Source organism: Aulonocara stuartgranti (assembly GCF_965226115.1).
Source record: "Aulonocara stuartgranti genome assembly, chromosome: 12".
NCBI lineage: Eukaryota > Metazoa > Chordata > Actinopteri > Cichliformes > Cichlidae > Aulonocara > Aulonocara stuartgranti.
This window is the reverse complement of record NC_138948.1, coordinates 23,479,516-23,500,816: the sequence shown is the minus strand read 5'-3', so window position 1 is coordinate 23,500,816 and position 21,301 is coordinate 23,479,516. Positions and strand designations below refer to the sequence as shown.

The 21,301-nt window shown below is 39.1% G+C and overlaps 1 protein-coding gene across 5 annotated transcripts in view; it reads left to right on the top strand.

Annotated features, from left to right (window-relative positions):
* LOC309718592 (multiple C2 and transmembrane domain-containing protein 1-like) overlaps positions 1-21,301 on the top strand; it is a 148,132-nt gene that overhangs the window by 7,420 nt on the left and 119,411 nt on the right. The window contains exon 1 of one of the 5 annotated variants that reach the window (XM_082554008.1): positions 19,381-19,481. The exons of the other annotated variants lie outside the window; for them this stretch is intronic. Within the exon in view, the coding sequence (XP_082410134.1) occupies positions 19,440-19,481 (42 nt within the window). The 5' untranslated portion in view covers positions 19,381-19,439. Of the gene's footprint in view, positions 1-19,380; positions 19,482-21,301 lie in introns of those variants that run through there. 5 annotated transcript variants of the gene reach the window in all.

Sequence of the window (21,301 nt, the reverse complement as noted above, 5' to 3'; positions counted from 1 at the left end):
GAGATTTAATGTGAGTTTGAGGCGCAGCTGAGTGGTTTGCATTGTTTCATGAAGGACTGGAAATCAAAGCCTGTGGCCAGGCCCTTCCCTTCAGGTTTGTCTGTGTTAAGTGCCCACATGTTTGAATGTGAGTCAGCATTAGCTGTCGCTTATGCTCGTTATGAAGCAGTGACCTGACAGCGCGGTGTCTCCTTGCTTTCTGCTCATGCAGTTAACAACGTAGCCTTTTTTAGTTGGATTTTTTGTTTTGTTGCTATGTAAATTATTAGGCTTTCAATATTTTTGTCATTTATTCACAATACTAGTAGAAATTCAACACCAATTAAAAAAATGAGTGGAAGAGTTGAAAATACACTAAAAAGATGCATTTTAGCATTTCAGCTATAGGTTGAATATAAGCAGGTTGATCGGTATTAATATGTAGGTATTATGCAGCTGTCAGAATTGTTCTGGTTCTGCTTTTTCTTTTCTTCTGCTACACCTCTCTGTGTCCTTGAGAGATAATGTTACCTGAATTGTCTCCTTGATATAGTTCTCATCTCCTCTGCCCTCAGTGTTATCCTCTCTGATCGTGACACTCTTCCAGCACAAGACAAATTCAAAGTCCACCCCAGCTTCTCAGGAGAACAGTCTGTGCACTGCAAGCTGGGATCTCAGAGCTGTGACACTGTGTTGCCCTCCAGCATTGCCCTCTGCAGTCTCAGCCACACAGTTTCAAACACGAGAACACACACACACAAAACGCAGGCACATATAGCCATGCACACTCATTCGCTCAATATGCTCTGAGGCCGTAGTGTTTTTGTGACAAGGTTAAGCATAACAGTGTATGCTGCTAAATGAATCAGAAGTGCTGATGTGCCTTCTTGAATGAGACCAATACACAAGCGAGACAAAGTGACTGATGTGGCTCTGGCGTTTCTCTCACAATAAACTCTCTCATTTAAGTACAGTAGCATTCAGTGATCTGGCATGTACACTGTATTAACCAGAAGTGGTTGCAGACATGATTGACAATCAGAGTGATGAGAGAGCAGGCAGTGACGGGTCAGCCTGTAAATGGTGGATAGAGCTGGGGAATTAGCTTTCTAACTCTTAATGCCCTCCCACATAGATTAATCATCATCAGATTAAAGCAGAGGTTCAGTGTAGGAAGGGGATTTGTGTGTCGGGAGGGTAGTCGAATTTCACATGACATGCCACAATAGCCCATTTTGTGAATATCGGGAAAGTTGTGGTTTATTTAACAAAATATAAAAGTCATTTCCTTGTTTGAGAGGCCAATCAAAGCTTGTGTGTCTCTTACTTTATGTGTCCTCCTCTAACCTTCAACTCTTTTGAAATTTAACAACCTACCAGCTGACACCTTTTAAAAGGTTGGATGCACAAGATGAAAGCAAGGACACAACAGTAACATGACACAGGTGGGGTATGGCCATTCTTACCAGATAAAACAACACACTGTGGCCAGAAGCTGTGTGTGTGTATTTTTTTTCCCAGCTCTTCATGCTAATCACATGCAGATTATTTGCAACTCAATGCAGGCCCCACTTCCTCTGTGGTGAGGAAGAGATATTGAATATTTGTAAATGAGCTTCCTTGTAGCATAGATTAAGCTGCCACAGTGGTCAGCTAGTCATAAGTGTTTTTTATTCTGCAGCTGATCAGGGTCCATGTTGGATCTTTAGTAGCTAAAGTAAATAAAGTAAGAAAAAATGTGTCTGGCATTTCAGTTTGGATTGCCTTCTTATTAATGCATATTGCCCTTATGATAATGATTATTTTGAAATATAAATGCAGTTCTCAAATGACTGTAGAATGACATCTTTTAAAAAGTTATATTTTAATAGTTGAAATACTGAGTATTTGTGCTCCCTATAACATGGGTTATGTCAGCAACATATTAACGATTTATAAACCACTAGAAATACGTCTGAAGTTATATAATGAATCCCTTTAAGAAAACAATATAGAGCAGGTAGAGTGGACTATTGCCTGATTTTAGAATGAAGTAATCTGCAGTGCTTGAACTTAGGAGAACATCTTTGTTTGCCCACTGGGTTTCTTGGGAAGCCATTGCAATCATCTGAAAAGGCACTTTATTGATCCAGAGAAAGCAAGAGAGACAGACTGAAAGAAAGCTGTTAATAGAGTGTCAGAGTGAGGCAGGAAAATATTTACAGCGGGAGTCATTTATTTAAAGAGCTGCTTCACTTTTTCCTTGCCTCTTTTAGGGGTTTTTGGTCCACTATTTGATAAAATCTCTGGAATATAGAAGTGAATTTGCATGACTGTAGGGCTGATGTACACTGTTCCAAAAAATAGTAATGTCAAATGATTTTACTGTGTATTTTACAGATGTGTACTGTTTTTCTAGAATAGCATTACATTTACATAAGTAGACTGTGATCTGACACGTCAAATGTAAAATAACATAACATCACTGTAAATGTAATAAAACACAATTTACTTGTTTGTTAAATATATTTTGTTGTACATATGCATATTTAGATCGTAAAAATACATCCAGAAATGTCTCCCATCATGCCTTGGGGCATGTGCTGCTGTTTAGATGTTCTTGTTTTATTGTTTATGGTTACGTTACGTTTAACTGTTATCTTGAATGTTGTGTTTACGCCGTGGTGCAGCATCACTGACAGTTGTTGTTTTGTAGAGAGAGTGCTGTACCATGAGTGACTTCTGTTGTGCTGTTGTTGAACCTTGAGGCACATTGTAGCACTGGCAAGTGTACTAGCTTGGGGTTAAATAACAAGCTCAATCTCTCTCTGTGAGCTTCTTTGTTAAGATTTCTCTGCATACCACAATGTAAAACATTGCATGGACACGCTGTGCTAATTATATATTTTGAAAAAGAAATGTAGAGGTAGGAATTGCAATTAATATAAATAACATGACGCTAAGCATCGGCCAATGAATGTGAACTAACAACAAGGTCGCGGGTATGGCTGCGACCGTAGGAAAAACCCCTCATATGAAGGTATTTTACTGTGCATTTCACAGTAATGTTCTGTTCTTCTAGAATATCATTAAAGTTACGTAAAGAGACTTTGACTTCACATTTTGAATGTAAGTTAACGTTAAATCATTGTAATGTAATACAACATAATTGTCATGATTATTAAATGTATCTGTCTGTACATATGCATATTTAGATTGTTAAAATACATTCACAAATGTATCATGATTTCACAAATATCTGTCCGTTATTTGAAAGATTGAACTGTTGAATTCAAATGTAATGCAATGGGAAAGTATATAACATGATCCCTATAAGCTTGTGTTACATCACATAAGTATTATTGTCGTTGCTAGTGTTAGATTATAATATTATTTTATGCCATGTTATACCCCTAATTAAAGATTGTGAATTATTATGTAGTTTTAGTTTGCATTATTCTCCTGAATCAGAAGAAGCTGATAACTATTGCATTAGTTAAACTGATTTGCATTACATTAAACTGCTGACTTGTTGTGAATGAATGATATTGTTTTATGATGCATTATACTGCTGAGTTATAAGAAATCTAATTTGTCTGAGTAGAAGAGAACAGAGTGTGCTGGAGTTTTCTGCCCCATTTCAGCAGGAGCAGATAAACAGGGAGCCAAGGTCGTAGCTTAGGCGCTGTGTGAGAGAAAGCATGTGAATGTTTAGGCTTTGTATGATAAGATGGAGGCACCAGAGGCTATAAAAGTTTGAGCAATGCTCCACCATTTTGAGATTTTGAGGCTGTCTGCATCAGTGTCCATCTCCCACGCGTGTGTTCATTAAAATCATCGTTTGACTCAACCCGGCCGGACCAGTGTTGTTATTGTGGTTTTTTCTCTTGTCTCCATCCCCAATATTTTGAACCTTAACACTAGTTAGGCCATTCGTGGCTCAAGAGTTGGCAGTTCGCCTTGTGATCAGAAGGTTGTCGGTTCGCGCCCCGGCTTGGACGCTCTCCGTCGTTGTGTCCGTGGTCAAGACTCTTCACCTACCGCCTACTAGTGATAGCCAAAGGGGCCGATAGTGCAATATGGCACCCTTGTCTCTGTCAGTCTGTCCCAGGGCATGCAATCAATTATTACGTAAACCAACTGTTAACTGTATATTTCTGTACATTTACGTATTATGATTCATATTTCCACATTCAGTGACCTTGTTTATAGGTAATTTCATTGTTTGATCGCGTAAAAATGTTCCTAATTTAATGTCTAAAAGCACTTGGAAAAGGCAGAATCCCATGTCAAATTAGCGCAACAAACTCTATTTTCATTACTGAAAATAACCGTATTTTTATGGGACAGTTATTTTCTGTTATTTCACGGTCGTACTTTGGCGCCCCAGCTGCCGGAATATTACCGTTGTTTTAGGATGTTTTTTTTAACAGTGTAGAGTTTAACTTGAAAGGGAGTTTTTCCTCCCCACTTTTGCCAAGTGTTTGCTCCTGGGGGATCATCTGATTGTTGGGGGTTTCTTTCTAATATTGCAATGACTGAGTTTTAGCCTAAGATAAAAACACACGACAGGACAATATCACTTTTGTGAATGTGATCAAACATTTGACTTGGCAGACTTCTATGCGATCCTATTTTCCTACATGGCGCATGTAGGTCAAACATAGCAAGTAAGAAAACGTGAAAATTCCTTTATTAACATAAGTAAGCAGATTAAAGTTAACTCAGCTCAAGCTCTGGGGTTTCCATCCCAACATGGAACAGACGTGACCGCTGCTGTCCTGAAACATTGGTGTGGAAGGATGCATCTCATAGTGGCTGGGCAGAGATATTCTTTTCACATGAGGGCCTGTTAAAGAATCCAGGAGGTCGGATGTTGCTGTTGATGATGATGTTTCCTGAAAATGACTGGAGGCAACTGAAAGCTTGCCAGCAGTTGTTATGCACACATACAGTGATGCCACTCTAACAGTGACACCAAGATATAATGTGTTATACAGAGATGGTGACATCATTTTTTGTTGAAATCCTACTGAAAGCATTTACACACGTAGGTTTAAAATAAACAAATATTTAGCAAATGGGATATGAATTGTAGATTTATGTTTGTCTAGCTCTTAACACTCACTGAGACAATTAGTGCATTTAATAGCCACCCAGTCACTACATGCTTACATCCTAATTATGGTTTGGCAATGTTATAAAAAGTAGGAAGGAAAATAAGCGATTACTTGAGTGGTTTTCTGCTAAGATTTGAAAACTTTTTTTCCTCCCACAAACAGCTGTACATACTGTAGCTAATATCTACTTTTTGCTTGAATTTTACCGCATTAGATACATTTTGACTTTGATTTTTTGAGTCAAAATTCCCTGTGGGTATGTTTGTATTTAAGGCCCTGACTGCATCATTTTGCTGAGCTTGCGTCTAAAGGTTGCTGGACCTTGGAAGTGACTTAGTGCCACCTACTGGTACAAAACTGACATGGCCCCCCAGAGAGAAAAGAGGAAACTAACAGCATGCGAACAGCAAGGCTTCTTGGCTCAGTGAATGCACGTGATCATAAGCAATTCATTATACTGAAAATATACCGACAACTCACTACAGTCCGTACTCTCCAGACAGTATAAGTACCGTATCCTTTTAAAGCAAATAAGGGATCTGTATCGCACTTCTATGTTTTCTGAAGCAGCTGGGATTGATTTAAACATTTTCCCTTGATTAATATTCTTCTTAGATATTGGAAAACACTTGAATTTCAAGAGAACTCCTCTCACTCTGTGAAATATCGACTGCTAACTTGAAATTTCTTATTTAAAAACAGAGAAGGCAGTAGGATGTGAATAAGAGGTAATAAAGAGGGCAATAACTGACTTAAAGTAAGCCAAGAGCCACACACTGAGCAACTAACTTTAAAAAATAGCTCAGTTAAAATCCATACACTTGGTAGATGTAATAAACTGTAGTGCAGAAAGTCTTAAAACACACAGAAACACACACACACACACACACACACACACACACACACACACACACACACACACACACACACACACACACACACAAAACCTTTCTTTTAAGGTAGATGTTTTTTCTACTACTGCTGCTATGGCTTTCTGATTTATTCCTTTTGTGACTGTTTTACTGATCTAAACTATAATACCACTGGAGTGCACACCTACGTCACTAAACAAACATTTTAAGGTAATATATGATAATATATTGTAAGGTAATATATGGGATACTTTAAGTTATTTTCTGTTGTTTTGTGCTTGTGTGACTGTATCTAACATATAAGTATGAATTTAAACTGTCATGAAACTTTCTCATTTAGCCTAAAAAGAAAAACTGGGGCCATCCTATCCTATGTTATATCTGCAAATCTGCAGCTCAAATTTATCCACTGGATGAATGCATTCTTGTTCATCACAGAAAAGTTTGTTTACACGTATCAGTAAAGACCACTTTGTTTCAATCAAGTTAAATCGCAGTACAGACTTATTGCAGTCATTTGGCCAGAGATTCATTTACATAACGTTGCCTTTTATTGATTCAGTGAGAGGTTGTTTAGTTTTCCTTTCAGGGTGTCGGATGTCAGATAAAGGTTATCTGTAGGCAGGCACTTTGCCTTTATGTGGCCTAAAAGGTCACCAGAAAGGTTTACCCTCATTTTTTCAGCACTTACCAACTTGTAAATCAAGCTAATGTGCTCTGCAACTCAAAAGTCAATCGAAGCTGGAGACTATAATCGTAATGCACAAGTTAGTTTATTGTATGCTCAGTTTTTATCAGTTATTTTTTTGTTTTTTGTTTTTCATGAGCTTCCATCTTCATTTTCAAACTTCTTCCACTTATGCGATGCATGAGAGCTAAAGACATCACTGATATATGTCTTAAATCTCTTCATAGTGTCACCCCTTTTCAAGTTTTGATCCTTTTTTTTCTCTGGTACACCAGATGCTGCCGTTCCCTGTTTTTCCATATTGTTTTGACTTTTAACTGGCTTTTTTTTGTGGCTGTATCCTTTCATTTCCTGCTTGTCCAACCATTCCTTCCACTGGTTGTCCATCATCAAAGCCTCTCTTACACTATCATCCTCACTCTCATGGCTGAATTCACTGGAAATGAAGCTTTGCGTAGTGCAGAAGTGATTAGCGGCGCTGTCCCAGATAGGAGTGACATCTGAGGAAGAGCTCTGATTTTTCTGTTGCTTGCATGTACCTGAGTCTGGCTTCCCTTGTACATCTTTGGAGATGTTTCTGTTAATTGTTGAGTCAGTGTCACTGGAATCACCGGTCAATGAAATCTTTAAGGATTCCTCTTTTGGGCTTTTTCTCAATATGAACATGCTGTTTGTGTCATTGTGTGTTTCAGAAAAGGCTAATGTTTTTGGTATCTCCCCATCTTCGTAGTCTTCGTCAGTGTTTTCGAATCCTCCCGCCATTTCCCTTTGCCACCTCGACGCCAATCTCAGGTCCGAGCCCAGCTTGCTGCAGCACAATGGTGTCTTGTCTGTTTCTTCTAACAATAGTTCTCTCAGCTGTTCCTGAAGCTCAGCTGCCATCTCCTCTCTCAGGGCCTGATTCATGAGAGAAAACTCTCTACGCAGTTCTGCAGTTTGCTTCTCCACTTGTCTTTTTACCATCGTGCTGATCCACGTCATGCAGAACCTCCTGTCAGCTGCTGATGGATTTCTCCTAACGACCAGTAATGAAAACAAAAAGTCGATGACTAAAAACAGAGATTCAATGCTACATTTTTGAATTGGTTATATAAAGTAATTATTTAGCTCTTTCTTGCAAATATGATTTTGGCTGAAAAAAGATACAAAAAAAAAAAGTACCTGAGTTTAGAGAAACTGAAGCGTGTGTTTCTTGAAGATTTCGCCATCCCAAATTCTGTAAGGGAAAACAAGTGAGGGCTTTATTTGTTGGCATTGAATGCCAATGCCATTATTTTTATTCTACACCAAACTGTAGAATACTAGCGATGCATAAATATTTCCATTGAATAAAGCATAACTTACACTTACCTCTGCAGTTGACCTTTCTTCAGAAATATCAATTTTTCTTTTGTATACATTTGAAATTGACAGATCTTAGAAACGTGTTCTTTAGCGTTTTTGGCAGTTGTCACGAACCTAGAAAAATAACAATAAAAATTACAAATGTCCTTTGTTAAAGCGCAGGCTGTTCTATTATACGTATAATTTTATCTTCAAAAATAATACTAATACATAATATTAATCTATTAATTAATACTGGTGTTTTACTTTTTCTTTGGTTAAATATATAGTTTCTTTGTTTCTTATTGAAATCAGGACAATAACAGCATAAATCTAACAATGGAATACAATGTCTAGACTTAATATGATAGGGATTGTCCATTTCTGCCAGTCTTTTGTCACTATGGGACAAATTGTGTAAATTGTTTCCCATTAGCGACCAGCCTGCCGTTCTATGCTGTGCCAGAATCTCCAGCACCAACAGGTGGCTGCTATTTCTAAGTCATGATTATGACCACAGCCCACAGTTACTAAAAAAGGCTTTCAGTACCACAGCAATACTTTTCATCTCATTTTACTCTTTGTTTCCTGACCCTTTGGTCAAGCTCTACTTTGCCATCTCATTAGTCTGTATATGTATACACTATATCACAGATGTTAAGGATTGTTGCTTATTTGTAAATTTGTATAAAAAAGAAGCATGACAGTTGCAGGCCCTCAGTGTGAGACACTGGCATCCACAATAGTGCCAATTCAGTGTCCTCACATTAGCGTGCCGCATGCCATTTATGAGCTTAGAGCATTCTTGTACCCATTTATATACACAACTGCTGCTGACACGCTGACTGAGGGGCAGCACAAATACCCTGGCACACATCTTCAAATAGTCGCACACAGATCCGCTCTCATGAACTTTTGTGAGCTGTGCTGCTGTGGGAGACTTTAGACCGTTTGCTCGTTCTTTCATCCATGAGCTCCACAAAATCAGGGGTGAGTTCAGTGCATTAATGCAATACTAGGACTCCTTCTCTATCGTTTATTTTTAGCTTGTCCAGATGAAGGGCTGATGAGTTTTGTGCCATTGTGAGTCGCAAGAGTTGTTTTTGGTCCTAGAGTATTGGTGAAACTTGCCCTCAACGAGGTCTTCACACGAAAAGTGCTCGAGGGTATGGTTACATTTTTGTTTTTTTGTAAGAGCGATGTCCGCAACTTAAAGGAATTTTGTAGTTTGACATTTCGCTAAATACAATCTGTGGTTCACTGGTTTCAAATTACACACCTGAGAGCCTCTAACTGAGGTTCATGTGGATGGATGTTTATTATTGATCAGCTTTGCCCTAATATCATGACTCAGCATGAATGAAGCATCCATCGCCACTCAGCTTAGTGATCTTTATCCTTGCGTATAAGTCGCACATCCTTACAAAGATGGACGCATCAAGATGGGTTGGCGTCGGCCTTCATTATGCCGTACAGCATAAACCGAGCTCTTTTGTGTGTGTTCACTCAACAGATGATGCTGTTTATGCGCAGAATCTAATGCTGTTGGGTTCTGCCTTATAAATATAGGCAGGCTGCAAAAAGAAAACGGCATACGATCAGGCCAAGTTCATCCATAGAAGTGAATTCATATGGAAATAAATGAAAGGTTTCCCGATGAAAGTGCAGAATACACACACAAACATTTATATTCGATAGAAAAGAAATTCATCAAAAAAAAAACAACACCATAGTGTATGAATCAGTGCAGTGACAAGATAGATGTACTTGGCAGAAATCTCTGTGATAATTTACTGTGTGTAGATGCAGAGAGTGAGAGAGGAAGTCTTTTTGTTTTTTCCTAACAGTGCTACTGAAGTGTCAATCACAGTGTGTAAATTGGGAATGTTACTTTCCAGCCATCAGCCATCTGTTAATCTCCTTCTCTCTGCCTTTTTTATCTGCTTGAAATCTCTCCTGATGATCAAACTCATCTGCAAACCAATACATTAGCAGGACACACCATTAGTTTAAAGGAGGAAATTTACCCGGCATATCTATCTATGAACCCACAAAATCTTAATTTATCTCATATTTTGGGATTGCTTTCACGCTGACTGCACTGACTATACTAACAGACAGTGATAGTGTAGCCTTCTGTGAAGTCACTGCAGAGCCAGTGTAAACTGCATTTTGGATAAATAATGTCCTGACCCTGGCGCATGGACAGTTTTCATCAGGAATGTTCATGAATAAGCATTTTTTTATTAATTGAACGAGAATTCCTAAGTATTATAAGAAAGCTTTCTAAGGGGCCAGTTACTGGTTATAATAGAACCATGTGGCTGTATGAGTGTGCATGTGGGTGTTGTTACAATGAAGGAGGATGAATCACTGGCTGAAACTTGCAAGGTTTGCTACTACAGTACCTCAGGTCTGGAGTGTGGGCTTCTTTCCAGGTCTGGAGTGTGGGCTGCTGTGATGACACACTGTGTGGGGGAACAATCCCAGGTTGTACGAGGAATAGCCCGTCCCATCCCCCCCAAAATTAAAATAGCTTTTGCGCTATATCCTGCATTTCCTGCTATATAACTGTTTGCATGTATTTGTGGTTAATGTGTGGGCTTGAGCTGCATCACAATGTGATATACAGTTATTACATCAGGAAATCCCCCAAGTATGTTCCATAATACTGGAAAGAAACTGGGAATATTTTGGGTGTGCTATTTCCAGGACATGAAAGGATTTTTTTTTTTTTATCACAGTGGGGAACGCAGGCAACTGAGAACATTTACAACCTAAAGGGGAAAAATACGGTCTTCATAGTAGAAGAAAATGTCTTTTCTAGGCTGCTAGCTATATACCCACTGAACCACTAGATGACATTTTGATAATATTTGTTTAGTTATGTTTAGTTCGTGTTTTATTTTCGTGCGGTTTAGTTGCTCATGTCAGTGCTTTATGTGAAAGGGTTATATAGAATAGAATAGAATTCAACTTTATTGTCATTGCACATGCACAGGTACAGGGCAACGAAATGCAGTTTGCATCCATCCAGAAGTGCTTTAGTGATATAGATATATTACAATATATATTAGCAATAATATAGATATGTAAGTATATTACAGAAATGGGTCTATTATGGTATGTTATAATGTACACGGTATGAAGTATGTTGTGAATATTCTATAACTATAAGTATGTAGGCTGTAGTGAGTACAAGCTATGTACAGGATATGGACAGGATATAAATATGAAAAACTATACAGAATATGAAATAAATAACTTGAAATAAATATGCCAGCTATAGTAACAGTAGCTCATGGATGGGTGGTGTGGCGGGGTCTGCGATGGTGCTGCAGGTGAGACGGACGCACCTGCGCGGCATCTGCTATCACGCCAACTTAAAAGGCTTTGCTCAGTCTGAGTTGTGGTTGTCGTTGGTGATGTGTGCGGCCGGCAGTGGTAGAGCTGTGGCCGTTCGTGTATGTTTAACAGCAACTGTGAAATAAAGCATGCTGAAAAGCATTGAAATGTCCTGGTCTGCTGCGCCCCCCCATTCTGGGTTTTGGCACCACTGTAAATGACCTGGATGTACAAAGCTCAGTCACGATGTATCTGCAGAAACTAGAAATCACCCAAAGGGAACAGAATGTTTCAGAGTGAAACATGAACAAAGAGTTCAGCAAGACATAAAATCTATTATTTGCCATGAAATTCCTTCATGGACTACCTCAATTAAATTTAGGATTCTTTTTGGAAATCTGTGAAAATTTTTTTTCCATTATTTCCATTTGTATTGTGAACTGGTACAGACAGTCCCTAAAGTCACAGACAGATTCAAAATTGCAGACAGCTCATCTGCTCGCACCATTTAACTTTTTTTAAAAGTTGTTTTTAAAGGTTCACTATGTAACGTTCAACAAAATGTTTGTTAGCGATGACACCGGAGGCCTTTATGTGAATTTTAGCATGTTGCCTCACGCTGCTGCCTGTGAAACATCAGGCAACTGCATAAAAACACATGGAAACAATGAGGGACAGTATTGCTGAGATAGTTTTGATAATATAGAGAAAGAAAATGCAAGATTACCTTTTGAGTTTGGGAGGAGACTTTGTTTTTCAAAGTCATTCTGTAGTTTGTGTCATGTAATGCCAAGCCAACTTCACTGCTCTTTGTTCTGCCTTCTTTTGCTTCTAATGTCAAGGTTTATTTAATGTATCGGATTGTGTGTGTAATACTGCATGAGAGGAATATGCGACAGTGACTGAATGATGCAAGTATAGCTTAGATTTTTAGGAAGAGATGAAGAAAGGAATTGTAATTATAAGCTATTTTATATTACATGATAGAATCAATTGAGCTAAGTACAGTGTTAGGTTCTGTGTCCACAGGCAGTGTATGAAACCAAATTCATTTTCAGGTCTTCTTGAATACTGATCACATTTATTGACAGCCAGGAGCAGTTTCTTCTCAGCCATTGTTGACAATGCTGAGGATGGGCATCCCACCACTTCTTGATTTTGATTGTTGGACTGGTGCCCCCCATGACCCAAACCCAGATAAGTGGTAGAAGATTGATGGATGAAAGCTTTTCCTTAATGGAGTCTTTGCACCAAGGATTCTGAGCACGTCAGAGCTAAGCTTTACATGAATTGTACAAAACAAATGAAAACACATTGCCTGTTCAAACACATGATTTTAGCATTAAAACGGGCATCTCTAATCAAAATATGCTAAATTTGTAAGTTCAGAAAACATATCTATTTTATGGCAGTTTTATTTTAATGGTGAGAGAGACAGAATATCAACCAAACAAAAAAAAAGATATTACATATTTGTTATGAATTGATTTATGTGTCGTTGAGTGAAATAAGTATTTGATCCCCTACAGCTTTTTCCAGCACAGCAATGACGCTAAAAATACCAAAGAGGCAATAAAGGAATACTTAAAGAAGAAGCACGTCATGGAGTGGCCTAAACAGTCTCCAGACCTCAATCCTGTAGAAAGTCTGTGGAAGAAGCTGAAGCTTTGAGTTGCCAAGTGGCAACCAAGAAACCTAAACCATTTACTGAGTTTCTGTAAAGAGGAGTGGGCCAAAAGAGTACAAACCTGGCGATCAACCACAAGAAACATCTCACTGCTCTGCTTGCCAACACAGATTTCTCCAACAAGTACTAAGTCATGTTTTGCTTGGGGATCAAATACTATTCATAACATGTGTTTTTTTTATTCTGGATTTTTGAGATGATATTCTGTCTCTCTCCATTAAAATGAACTTACCATAAAAATTAGAGACTGTTCATTTATTTGCAAACTTACAAATTCAGCAGAGGATCAAATAATTATTTCCCCCACTGTACATAAGCTGAATTAATCAGACTATTTGAAAAATGCATTATAATGTTGACTAAATTAAACAATTTTGCCAAGAGCAAAGAGCTTTCATTATATTACACTGTATTTTTAATTGTAACTCTAACACTAATGTTTTAGTGCCTAAACATGTGACACAGTATTGTGTATTTATTGTGTGTATATAATCAGTAACACAATTTCAAATGATGTGATTTCATTAGAGTAGGAAATAAAGCGATTTAACCACTTATCCCTTGGGCGGGAATATATCGTGCCCGGCCAGGCTCCCAGTGTGATAACCTCCTTTGTTGGCAGCCTCAGGGGCTACGCAACTTAGCTTGCTAGACTATGCCCTTTGTAACGTTACTGCCCTTCCTGTGTCGTGACTTAAATCTCTCTCTCTCTTTCTCCCAACCTGATTTTCATATGCTGGATTTCCCCCTTGGATTTAATTTTGTTTTGAAACCTTTGCCTTATGTCCTTGTACTGTTACCTTCATTTGCATTTTTTTTTCTGCTTCTACCCTCAAGCAGCCTGTTTTATTATTTCTACTTTGTTTCTCTTTCTATCATCTTGCTCTGTGTTGGTACTGAAGATATTTTTGACTAATTAAATCTGTTTTTTAGCATCACTAATAATATCTGTCTCCTGGGCTTATGTCATCACATCTATTGCAAGCTAATTACTCCTCCTGGATGTAATGAACCCTAACCCAAGTTTATGATCTCATCATAAGTTCACTGTGTTTTGCTACTTTCCTCTGTAGCAACATTTTTGATTCACCCATCAGTTGTTTGTTCTGTATATACATAAAAAAATGCTCATCATAGTTTCTTAATGTGATGTAATGACAGCTCAAAAAGTTATCAAGGCGCCGTTAAGAAAACCAGCTAGTGGGAGGGATATACCGTGCCATAAATCTATATTAGTTGTGATTATTTTAATTTTTTTAATTTGGAAACAGACCACCTTATATCCATCAATCCCAGGAAAAGGTACAGCTGTATGACTGACTGCATAGATTTACACTAGCACTGTGGAAATCAGTGTCAGGTGAGAAAAGTTGTTTTTTGTGTGCCATAGTTGAAATCTGTACAATTAAAAACAAATAAGTGTCATAGATAATAACTTTTGAAGGGACTTTGATGAAGATGTACACATGCAGCATGACAGCATGGTCTCAGCGGTCAGCACTCTGTTACCTCACAGAGAGGAGGTTCTGGTTCAAGCACTTCTGTTTGTAGTTTGTAGTTCTCACCATGCTTCCACATGCATGCCAAGTTGATGCTGCCTATGTGGTCCCAGGACACACTTGCACAAGAGGTTGTTGTGTCAAAGATTTTCACTTTCTGATTTCACAGAGCCTGCTTTGATTCTAAAAGGTTAGCAAACACAGGGACAAATCTTGTATCTGAGAAATGATAGTACAAAATAAAGTAGACTGGAAAGGCAGAAAGAACTGATTAAAAGTGAGAACAATCAAAAGCAAAAGCTGGGAAAACAATTGTGTGTGTTATACTAAACATCTGAGATATCGTAATCGTACACAGCGTGGCGGTGGTTGGTGTTGCTGCCTCACAGCAAGAAAGTGCTGGGTTTGAATCCAGTCTTTCTGTGTGGAGTTTGCGTGTTCTCCATGCGTCTGTGTGGGTTCTCTTCGGGGACTCTGATTTCCTCCCACAGTCTAGGAATGTACATGGGGTTAGGGTAATTGGTGATACTAAATTAACCATAGGTGTAAATGTGAGAGCGAATGGTTACTTGTCTCTCTGTGTTAGCCCTGTGGGCAGATTGGCGATCTATCCAGGGTGTACCTGCCTCTCACTCTATGACAGCTGGGATAGGCTCCAGCCCCTCCCGTGATCCTCAATTGGAAAAGCGGAAGAAAATGAATGCATGGATCTTATCTTATCTGGAGCTTCTGCTGGGACAGAGATGAGCTGATTCCTGCAGTTGCATAGAGAGTCTTGTTAAATTGATTATTGATCTGAACTCTAGAGAAAATGTCACAAGCTTTCTACGAGGCATAGCTTATAAAAATAATTGTCTCTTGTGAGCTTGTCTGACTATCTGTATGTTTTCCACTTCTCTTCCTGTCCATCTGCCTGCCTGCTAGTAGAAGCCACCGTGCCACTACTTGTTGAAAAAGCTTCCTATTTTTTGCATTTAAGACACTACAGCAGACTCAAAGACTGTTTGAACAGCTTTTGTCATTTGTATATATTTGTCTTATCTTTTTAAATTCATGTTATGATACACGTGTGTGTGTGTGTGTGTGTGTGTGTGTGTGTGTGTGTGTGTGTGTGGACGCCTTCAGTGATTTGTGGTGAGTAATGAGCAGACAGATGGTTAACACTGCAGGGTTTGTTGATGCCAACATTGGAGATTAAAGCAAGGATAGATGGACAGCATGGGTGTGTTTGTTTATGCCATATACGTGCATGACTGTGTGGAGAAGACAAAAAGCCTCACATGTCGTATCAGGGCTCGTGTGTAAAATTGTTTATCAGCTAAAGAGCAGCAGGAAGAGCATAGCCTCAATTGTCACATACTCTCTAAATTGACATATATAAGCACAACTTTAAGTGCAGACTTACTCATATTGTTCTGTATGTGCAGCTATTTTTGTAAGGTCTGGGTTATGTCATTCCTAAACTTGCCAGATTTCCTTTGGCTTCAAGAAAATGTGCCTCATTATGGTGTGCAGCGAGGCATCATAAACTACTTTGTTGTAGCTTTTTTCTTAAGCGACCTCCATGAATTTTTTATCTGTTTCTTCGTCATGCTAATGCCTATGAGGGCGAGGTGTGTGTCTGTTTGTGTGTGCGTGTGTGTGTGCTGTGTTAGAATGAAATCAGCAACTAAAGTCATAAGAGCTGCTGACTGACACACTGCTGAACAAGGCTAATACAACAGCACTCATGAAAGGGACAGCTGTCTCGTCCTGGGGTCTGACTCTGTTGTAACATAAGAACGTGCAGTCTCTCTCTCTCTCTCTTTCTCTCTGTCTCTCACACACACACAATGCACAAGCACGTATGCACACAAACATGCACAAACTGGCCCGCCTTGTCAGAGTTTTGTTGTGACTCTGCAGAGCTGTCTGTGGCAGGAAGCACAGCGGCACCTCCCTGCTGCTGTGCCCCCTGTCTGGCGTGGCATTCACCCTGTATGTCTACAGAGAGATCAAAAAATGTATGCACTCTCTATTGTGCATGTCTCACAGCATTTCCTTCCTTTCATGCGCTATTGGGTGCTACAGTTTTATATTGCCATCTCTCCTTTACGGGATCATTTTAGTCTATTCTACAGTTAATGTCTGTCACAACTTTCCTCCTTTGTTGTGACCCTGAGTGCTGCTGGCAAATGGTTTCCGTGTAATATTTTCTATGTCTACAATCCAGCTCTCCTCTTTCACTGGTTCTGGTTCACCTTTCATCTGAATTGACGCACTTTTTCCACCCTCTTACAATTACATATTTCTTTGTTGTTGTTGTTTTGTTTGTTTTTTTTACTTTTTGACTGAAGTGAACCTTTCTGCAGTTTCTCCCATGAGCAGTCTCTATTTTTTGCTGTGGATTTATAGCTCACACTGAGAAGCATATGTGATATGAATAGCTAGCAGGCGGAAAATCATTGTGGATAGTACTGGAACAAAAAGACGGGGAAACTCGGCAAAGAGATTGGACTTCAGTATAGTATTTATAGCTTAAATATTGCAGCACATATATCCTGCATTCAACTGGATAGTGTTATCTGTAAGGCATTCTGGCATGGTTGCATCATAAAATGTACTGTGCTCACAATAGAACTGAATTGTATAAATAAAGTTTCTTCATCTTGTGTGAATATCTGTGTTGCTGAACTAAGCACAAATAAATAGTTTAATTAATGCAACTTTTCTAAAGGCCGTTTTAATTGTTTCTGTTAACCTTGATTGGCTATCTGAGTGAAAGAAAAAAAAAAACTAAATTACCTCAGCACCATGTCCTAAGGATAAGTCCCCAATCAGCAGAAAAGTTGCAGTTTTACAGAATTGGTGGTAATTGGTTTTTAGTCCTTTTGTTGCTTTTCAGAAAATAAATGCTTATTCAAATTTGCCATGACTTTCTTTTGATAGTCATATGACACTTTTCACACTTTTAAGAGACAGTTATGTGTCGTTAGAGAAATTGTTTGCGTCAGTCTAGTAACTGTTTCTAAATTGAACAGATTATGGGAAAGTCTGACGACTATTATAATATTTAACATTACTAAAAATCCATAATTCATAACTGAAAATTTAAATTCCTAAATTAAAAAGACAAAATGCACTGGTCGGCCATTTTATTAGGTACACATTGCTAGTAGCAGGATTAATCCTCTTTTGTGTTTTGCCTTCAGAGCTGCCTAAACTCTGCTTTTGGTCCATGTTGACATGTTGCCATCACACAGTTGCTGCAGATTTATTGGCTGCACATTCATTGGATTGAGATCTAGTGAGTGTGGGGAACTTGCAGTCAGGTTCATTAAACCAGTTTTATTTTTTTCTGCTTTGTGACATGGTGCGTTATCCTGCTGGAAGCGGCCATCAGAAGACAAGTACACCGTAGTCATACAGCGATGTACATGGTCAGCAGTAATACACAGATAGGCTGTGGCCAAGAGCATATCCCTCACATCATTACAGTCATCAGCAACCTGAACTGTTGATACAAGGATGTAGGATGGATCCATGCTTTCATGTTGTTTATGCCAAATTCTAACAGACCATCTGAATGTCAGCAGAAATCGAGACTCAGCAGATCAGGCAATGTTTTTTTCCCATCTTCTGTTGTCCAGTTTTGGTCAGCCTCTGTGAAGCCTCAGTTTCCTGTTCTTAGCTGAGAGGAGTGACACCCGGTGTGGTCTTCTGCCTCTTTAGCCCATTTGCTTCAAGAGTGGATGTGTTGTGTGTTCAGAGATGTTGTTCTGCATAGTACGAACCAGACTCCTCTGACCTCTGGCATCAAAAGAACATTTTTGCCCAGAGAACTGCCACTCATTGGATAATTTCTCTTTTTTGGACCATTCTCTGTAAAGCCCACAGATGGCTGTGTGGGAAAATCCCAGTAGATCAGCAGTTTATGAAACAGTCATACCAGCCCATCTGGCGCTAACAACCATCCCATGTTCAAAGTCATTTAAATCACCTTTCTTCCTCATTCCTGGTAACAGGAATGAGGAAGAAAAGTGAACTTCATCAAGTGATCTTGACCATGTCTACATGACCAAATGCTTTGACTTGGCGCAACCTCACAGTGACTTGGTCCTTTCTTAATGCTTCATTTGACATTTTTACAGTAATGGAATAACTGTATTTCCTACCACTGGTGTTAATTATCATGAACAACTAAGCTGGGATTTCTATTGTTCTCCCCATACTGGTGATATATGTGAATGCAGTATTCTAGTTGTGTTTCTAGTAAAGCCCTGTTAATGCTGGGCTACACACTGATGAGAAAGAGTATTATTTAATAAACGAATGTAGTGGGTATTTAAGTGCTTTAATATTATACTGTATTGATACTGCAACAATACCAATAATATGAATGGGAGGGAGAATAAAATGAAATTCTAGGAAGAAAATCTGAAAAGTGTGTACATGTGGGCAGCTGTCTGCGGCGGGACTTCCGGTTTTACCTTGAGCAAAACCCAATGAACACCAATTAACCCAATTTGCCTTGGCTCACAGCTCCAAATTAGAGAGATCCTGTAAAGTAATTAATGTGAAATCCATAAATGCTGTCATCTCTACCGCTTAGATTCTCTGTCTGTCAGTGTCTCCATGTGGTAATTCAGAATAACACTACTGTGTAATCCTTACTAAAGTCCAGCTAAGGGGATTGGTGACTATAAAACGGGCTCTCTCACTGACTAAACATCTGTGGACACGGAGACAGCAGCTGGTACCGTCTTCCAGACAGAGCAGTATGATAAATTGTGAAGCTGAGTGAGGTATGCGAGAGCCTCACAGCTGGTTGCCCTTTGCTATTCGTGTGTTCATGAGCACGATACGCAGGGAGCCAGTGTTTGTGTGCGCGCCTCTTTCACAGAGGAGCGTAAGCCAGCAGCAGCAGCAGCAGCAGCAGTAGTACAGCGGAGCGTGTTCAGTGTCTGGATGTTAGCGCTGCCTCTCTCAGCTGTGGGACGAAGCCTTACTGTAGGTATTCACACACACACAAACACAGAGATGCATAAATACATGTGTACATATTGCTGTTTTGACACTCTCCATGCTGATTTTCTTGTGGGATACTTTTCCATATACTGATGCCTCTTGCTTCCCATGCATGCTCTTGTATTATGCCAAGGTAAATAGTGGTTGTAAAGCACCATTCTTTAATTCCAGGAGTAATTCACATCCTGAGGATTTGACTGTGGTAATCATTGGATGTGGAAATGTGTTGTTCACCAACCAAATGTTTCTATCACTTCAGCACGTTTGTCCATTTGCATTCAGAACCCATTTTCATACAGAATTTCCATAAACCCGAGTAGCTGCTTTGTTTACGCGACAATGTGTGCTCAGCGTCACCAAAAGACAGCAGTGACCATCTTTGAACTATATGCTTTCGTGCATGTTTGTGCGCTTTATTTGTGGTAGGAAGTGGCACGGCGGAGGTGCAATGGGTGCGTCGTGTCCAGTTTCCAGTAGTGTGGAACCTGAGCTGGTGCTGCCGGTGTGACATGACACACGGTGTTGTTAGTCACTCACTGGAGAGAGAAGAGGAGATGACAGTTTTTTTTAAAAAAGGGATATCCTCCTGCTGGAGCTCTCTTCTTAACGTCAAAACACAGAAAGGTTCAAATGTTTCGGTATTTCCTTCCACCCCCTGCAGCTTTGCAGCTTTAGACTTGTTTCCTTAATTCCAGTTTTATGGGCTTGGTAACGAACGTGCTCTGAATGAGAGAAAAACACAATTGATGGATGATGAGATGTGAGAGGGGGAAGTGAGGGGATCGAGGCAAGGCAACGGAGAACAAATGGGAAGAAAGGAGACTAGAGGAAAGCGAGAAATACAGAAGGTGAAAATAGTGGGGATAGCCTGAGGAGGGGGAAGAAAAATGCTCTAATGGGGAGTATCTTTGTGACTCTCTCTGCTGATGTCCCTCTTATCAGACCAATGCTGGATATGTTGCAGAGATTCTACAAGCAATCTTTGATTGTGAGCTTAGGTTTTTTATGAATTTACAAGACCAAGATCAGTTCATGACAAGGAAACATTTGATGTAAAAGAAAAAAGCCTCCAGGGGATTTTCACATTTCTGCATCACACCTCAAGCTGTCTGTTGTTCATATTCAGAAAAAAGAGAATAATTTCCTTCTAAGAGATGACTGCAGGTTCTGTTGCTTCACACATCCAGTAGTGCAGCTCATGCATAATGCATACTATGGAGTTCCAGTGGAAGTTTTAGGTGCTAAATGCAGAATTCATAAGACAGTTTTAGGTTTTGTTTTATAAACTTAATTTACTGCATTACTGCATGAACAATGCTGTCAATTTATATGAATCGAAGGGAGAATAAAATGGAAGCTGCAGGAAAAAAACAGAACCCCGGTTTGCCGTGGATCACAGCTGGATGGGCAGCATTAAATGGATGTAAAGCAAATAGTATAAAATCCAAAAATGCTATCATCTCCACATTTGCTTTCTACCTCGCTGTCTTAGTACTTTCCAGCACTGTTTCTATGTGGTAACTCTAAGTAACACTACCATGTAATCTTATCAAAAACCCAGCTGATGGTGCTGATCATGTTTTAGATGCTAAATTGAATTTTCACAATACAGTTTAATGTGGAATCCTGTTCATTTTTTAATATTATCATTTTATTTACTGCATTCATTGCATTTCTGTGTAATGATTACAGTACAATAGGCACATGTGATCCAGTTGAACATGCTCTTATCATTTTGTACATTTATTAATTCATGACACACTGATTAGATTCGATTTATAAGACATAGTTCTGGTTTCATT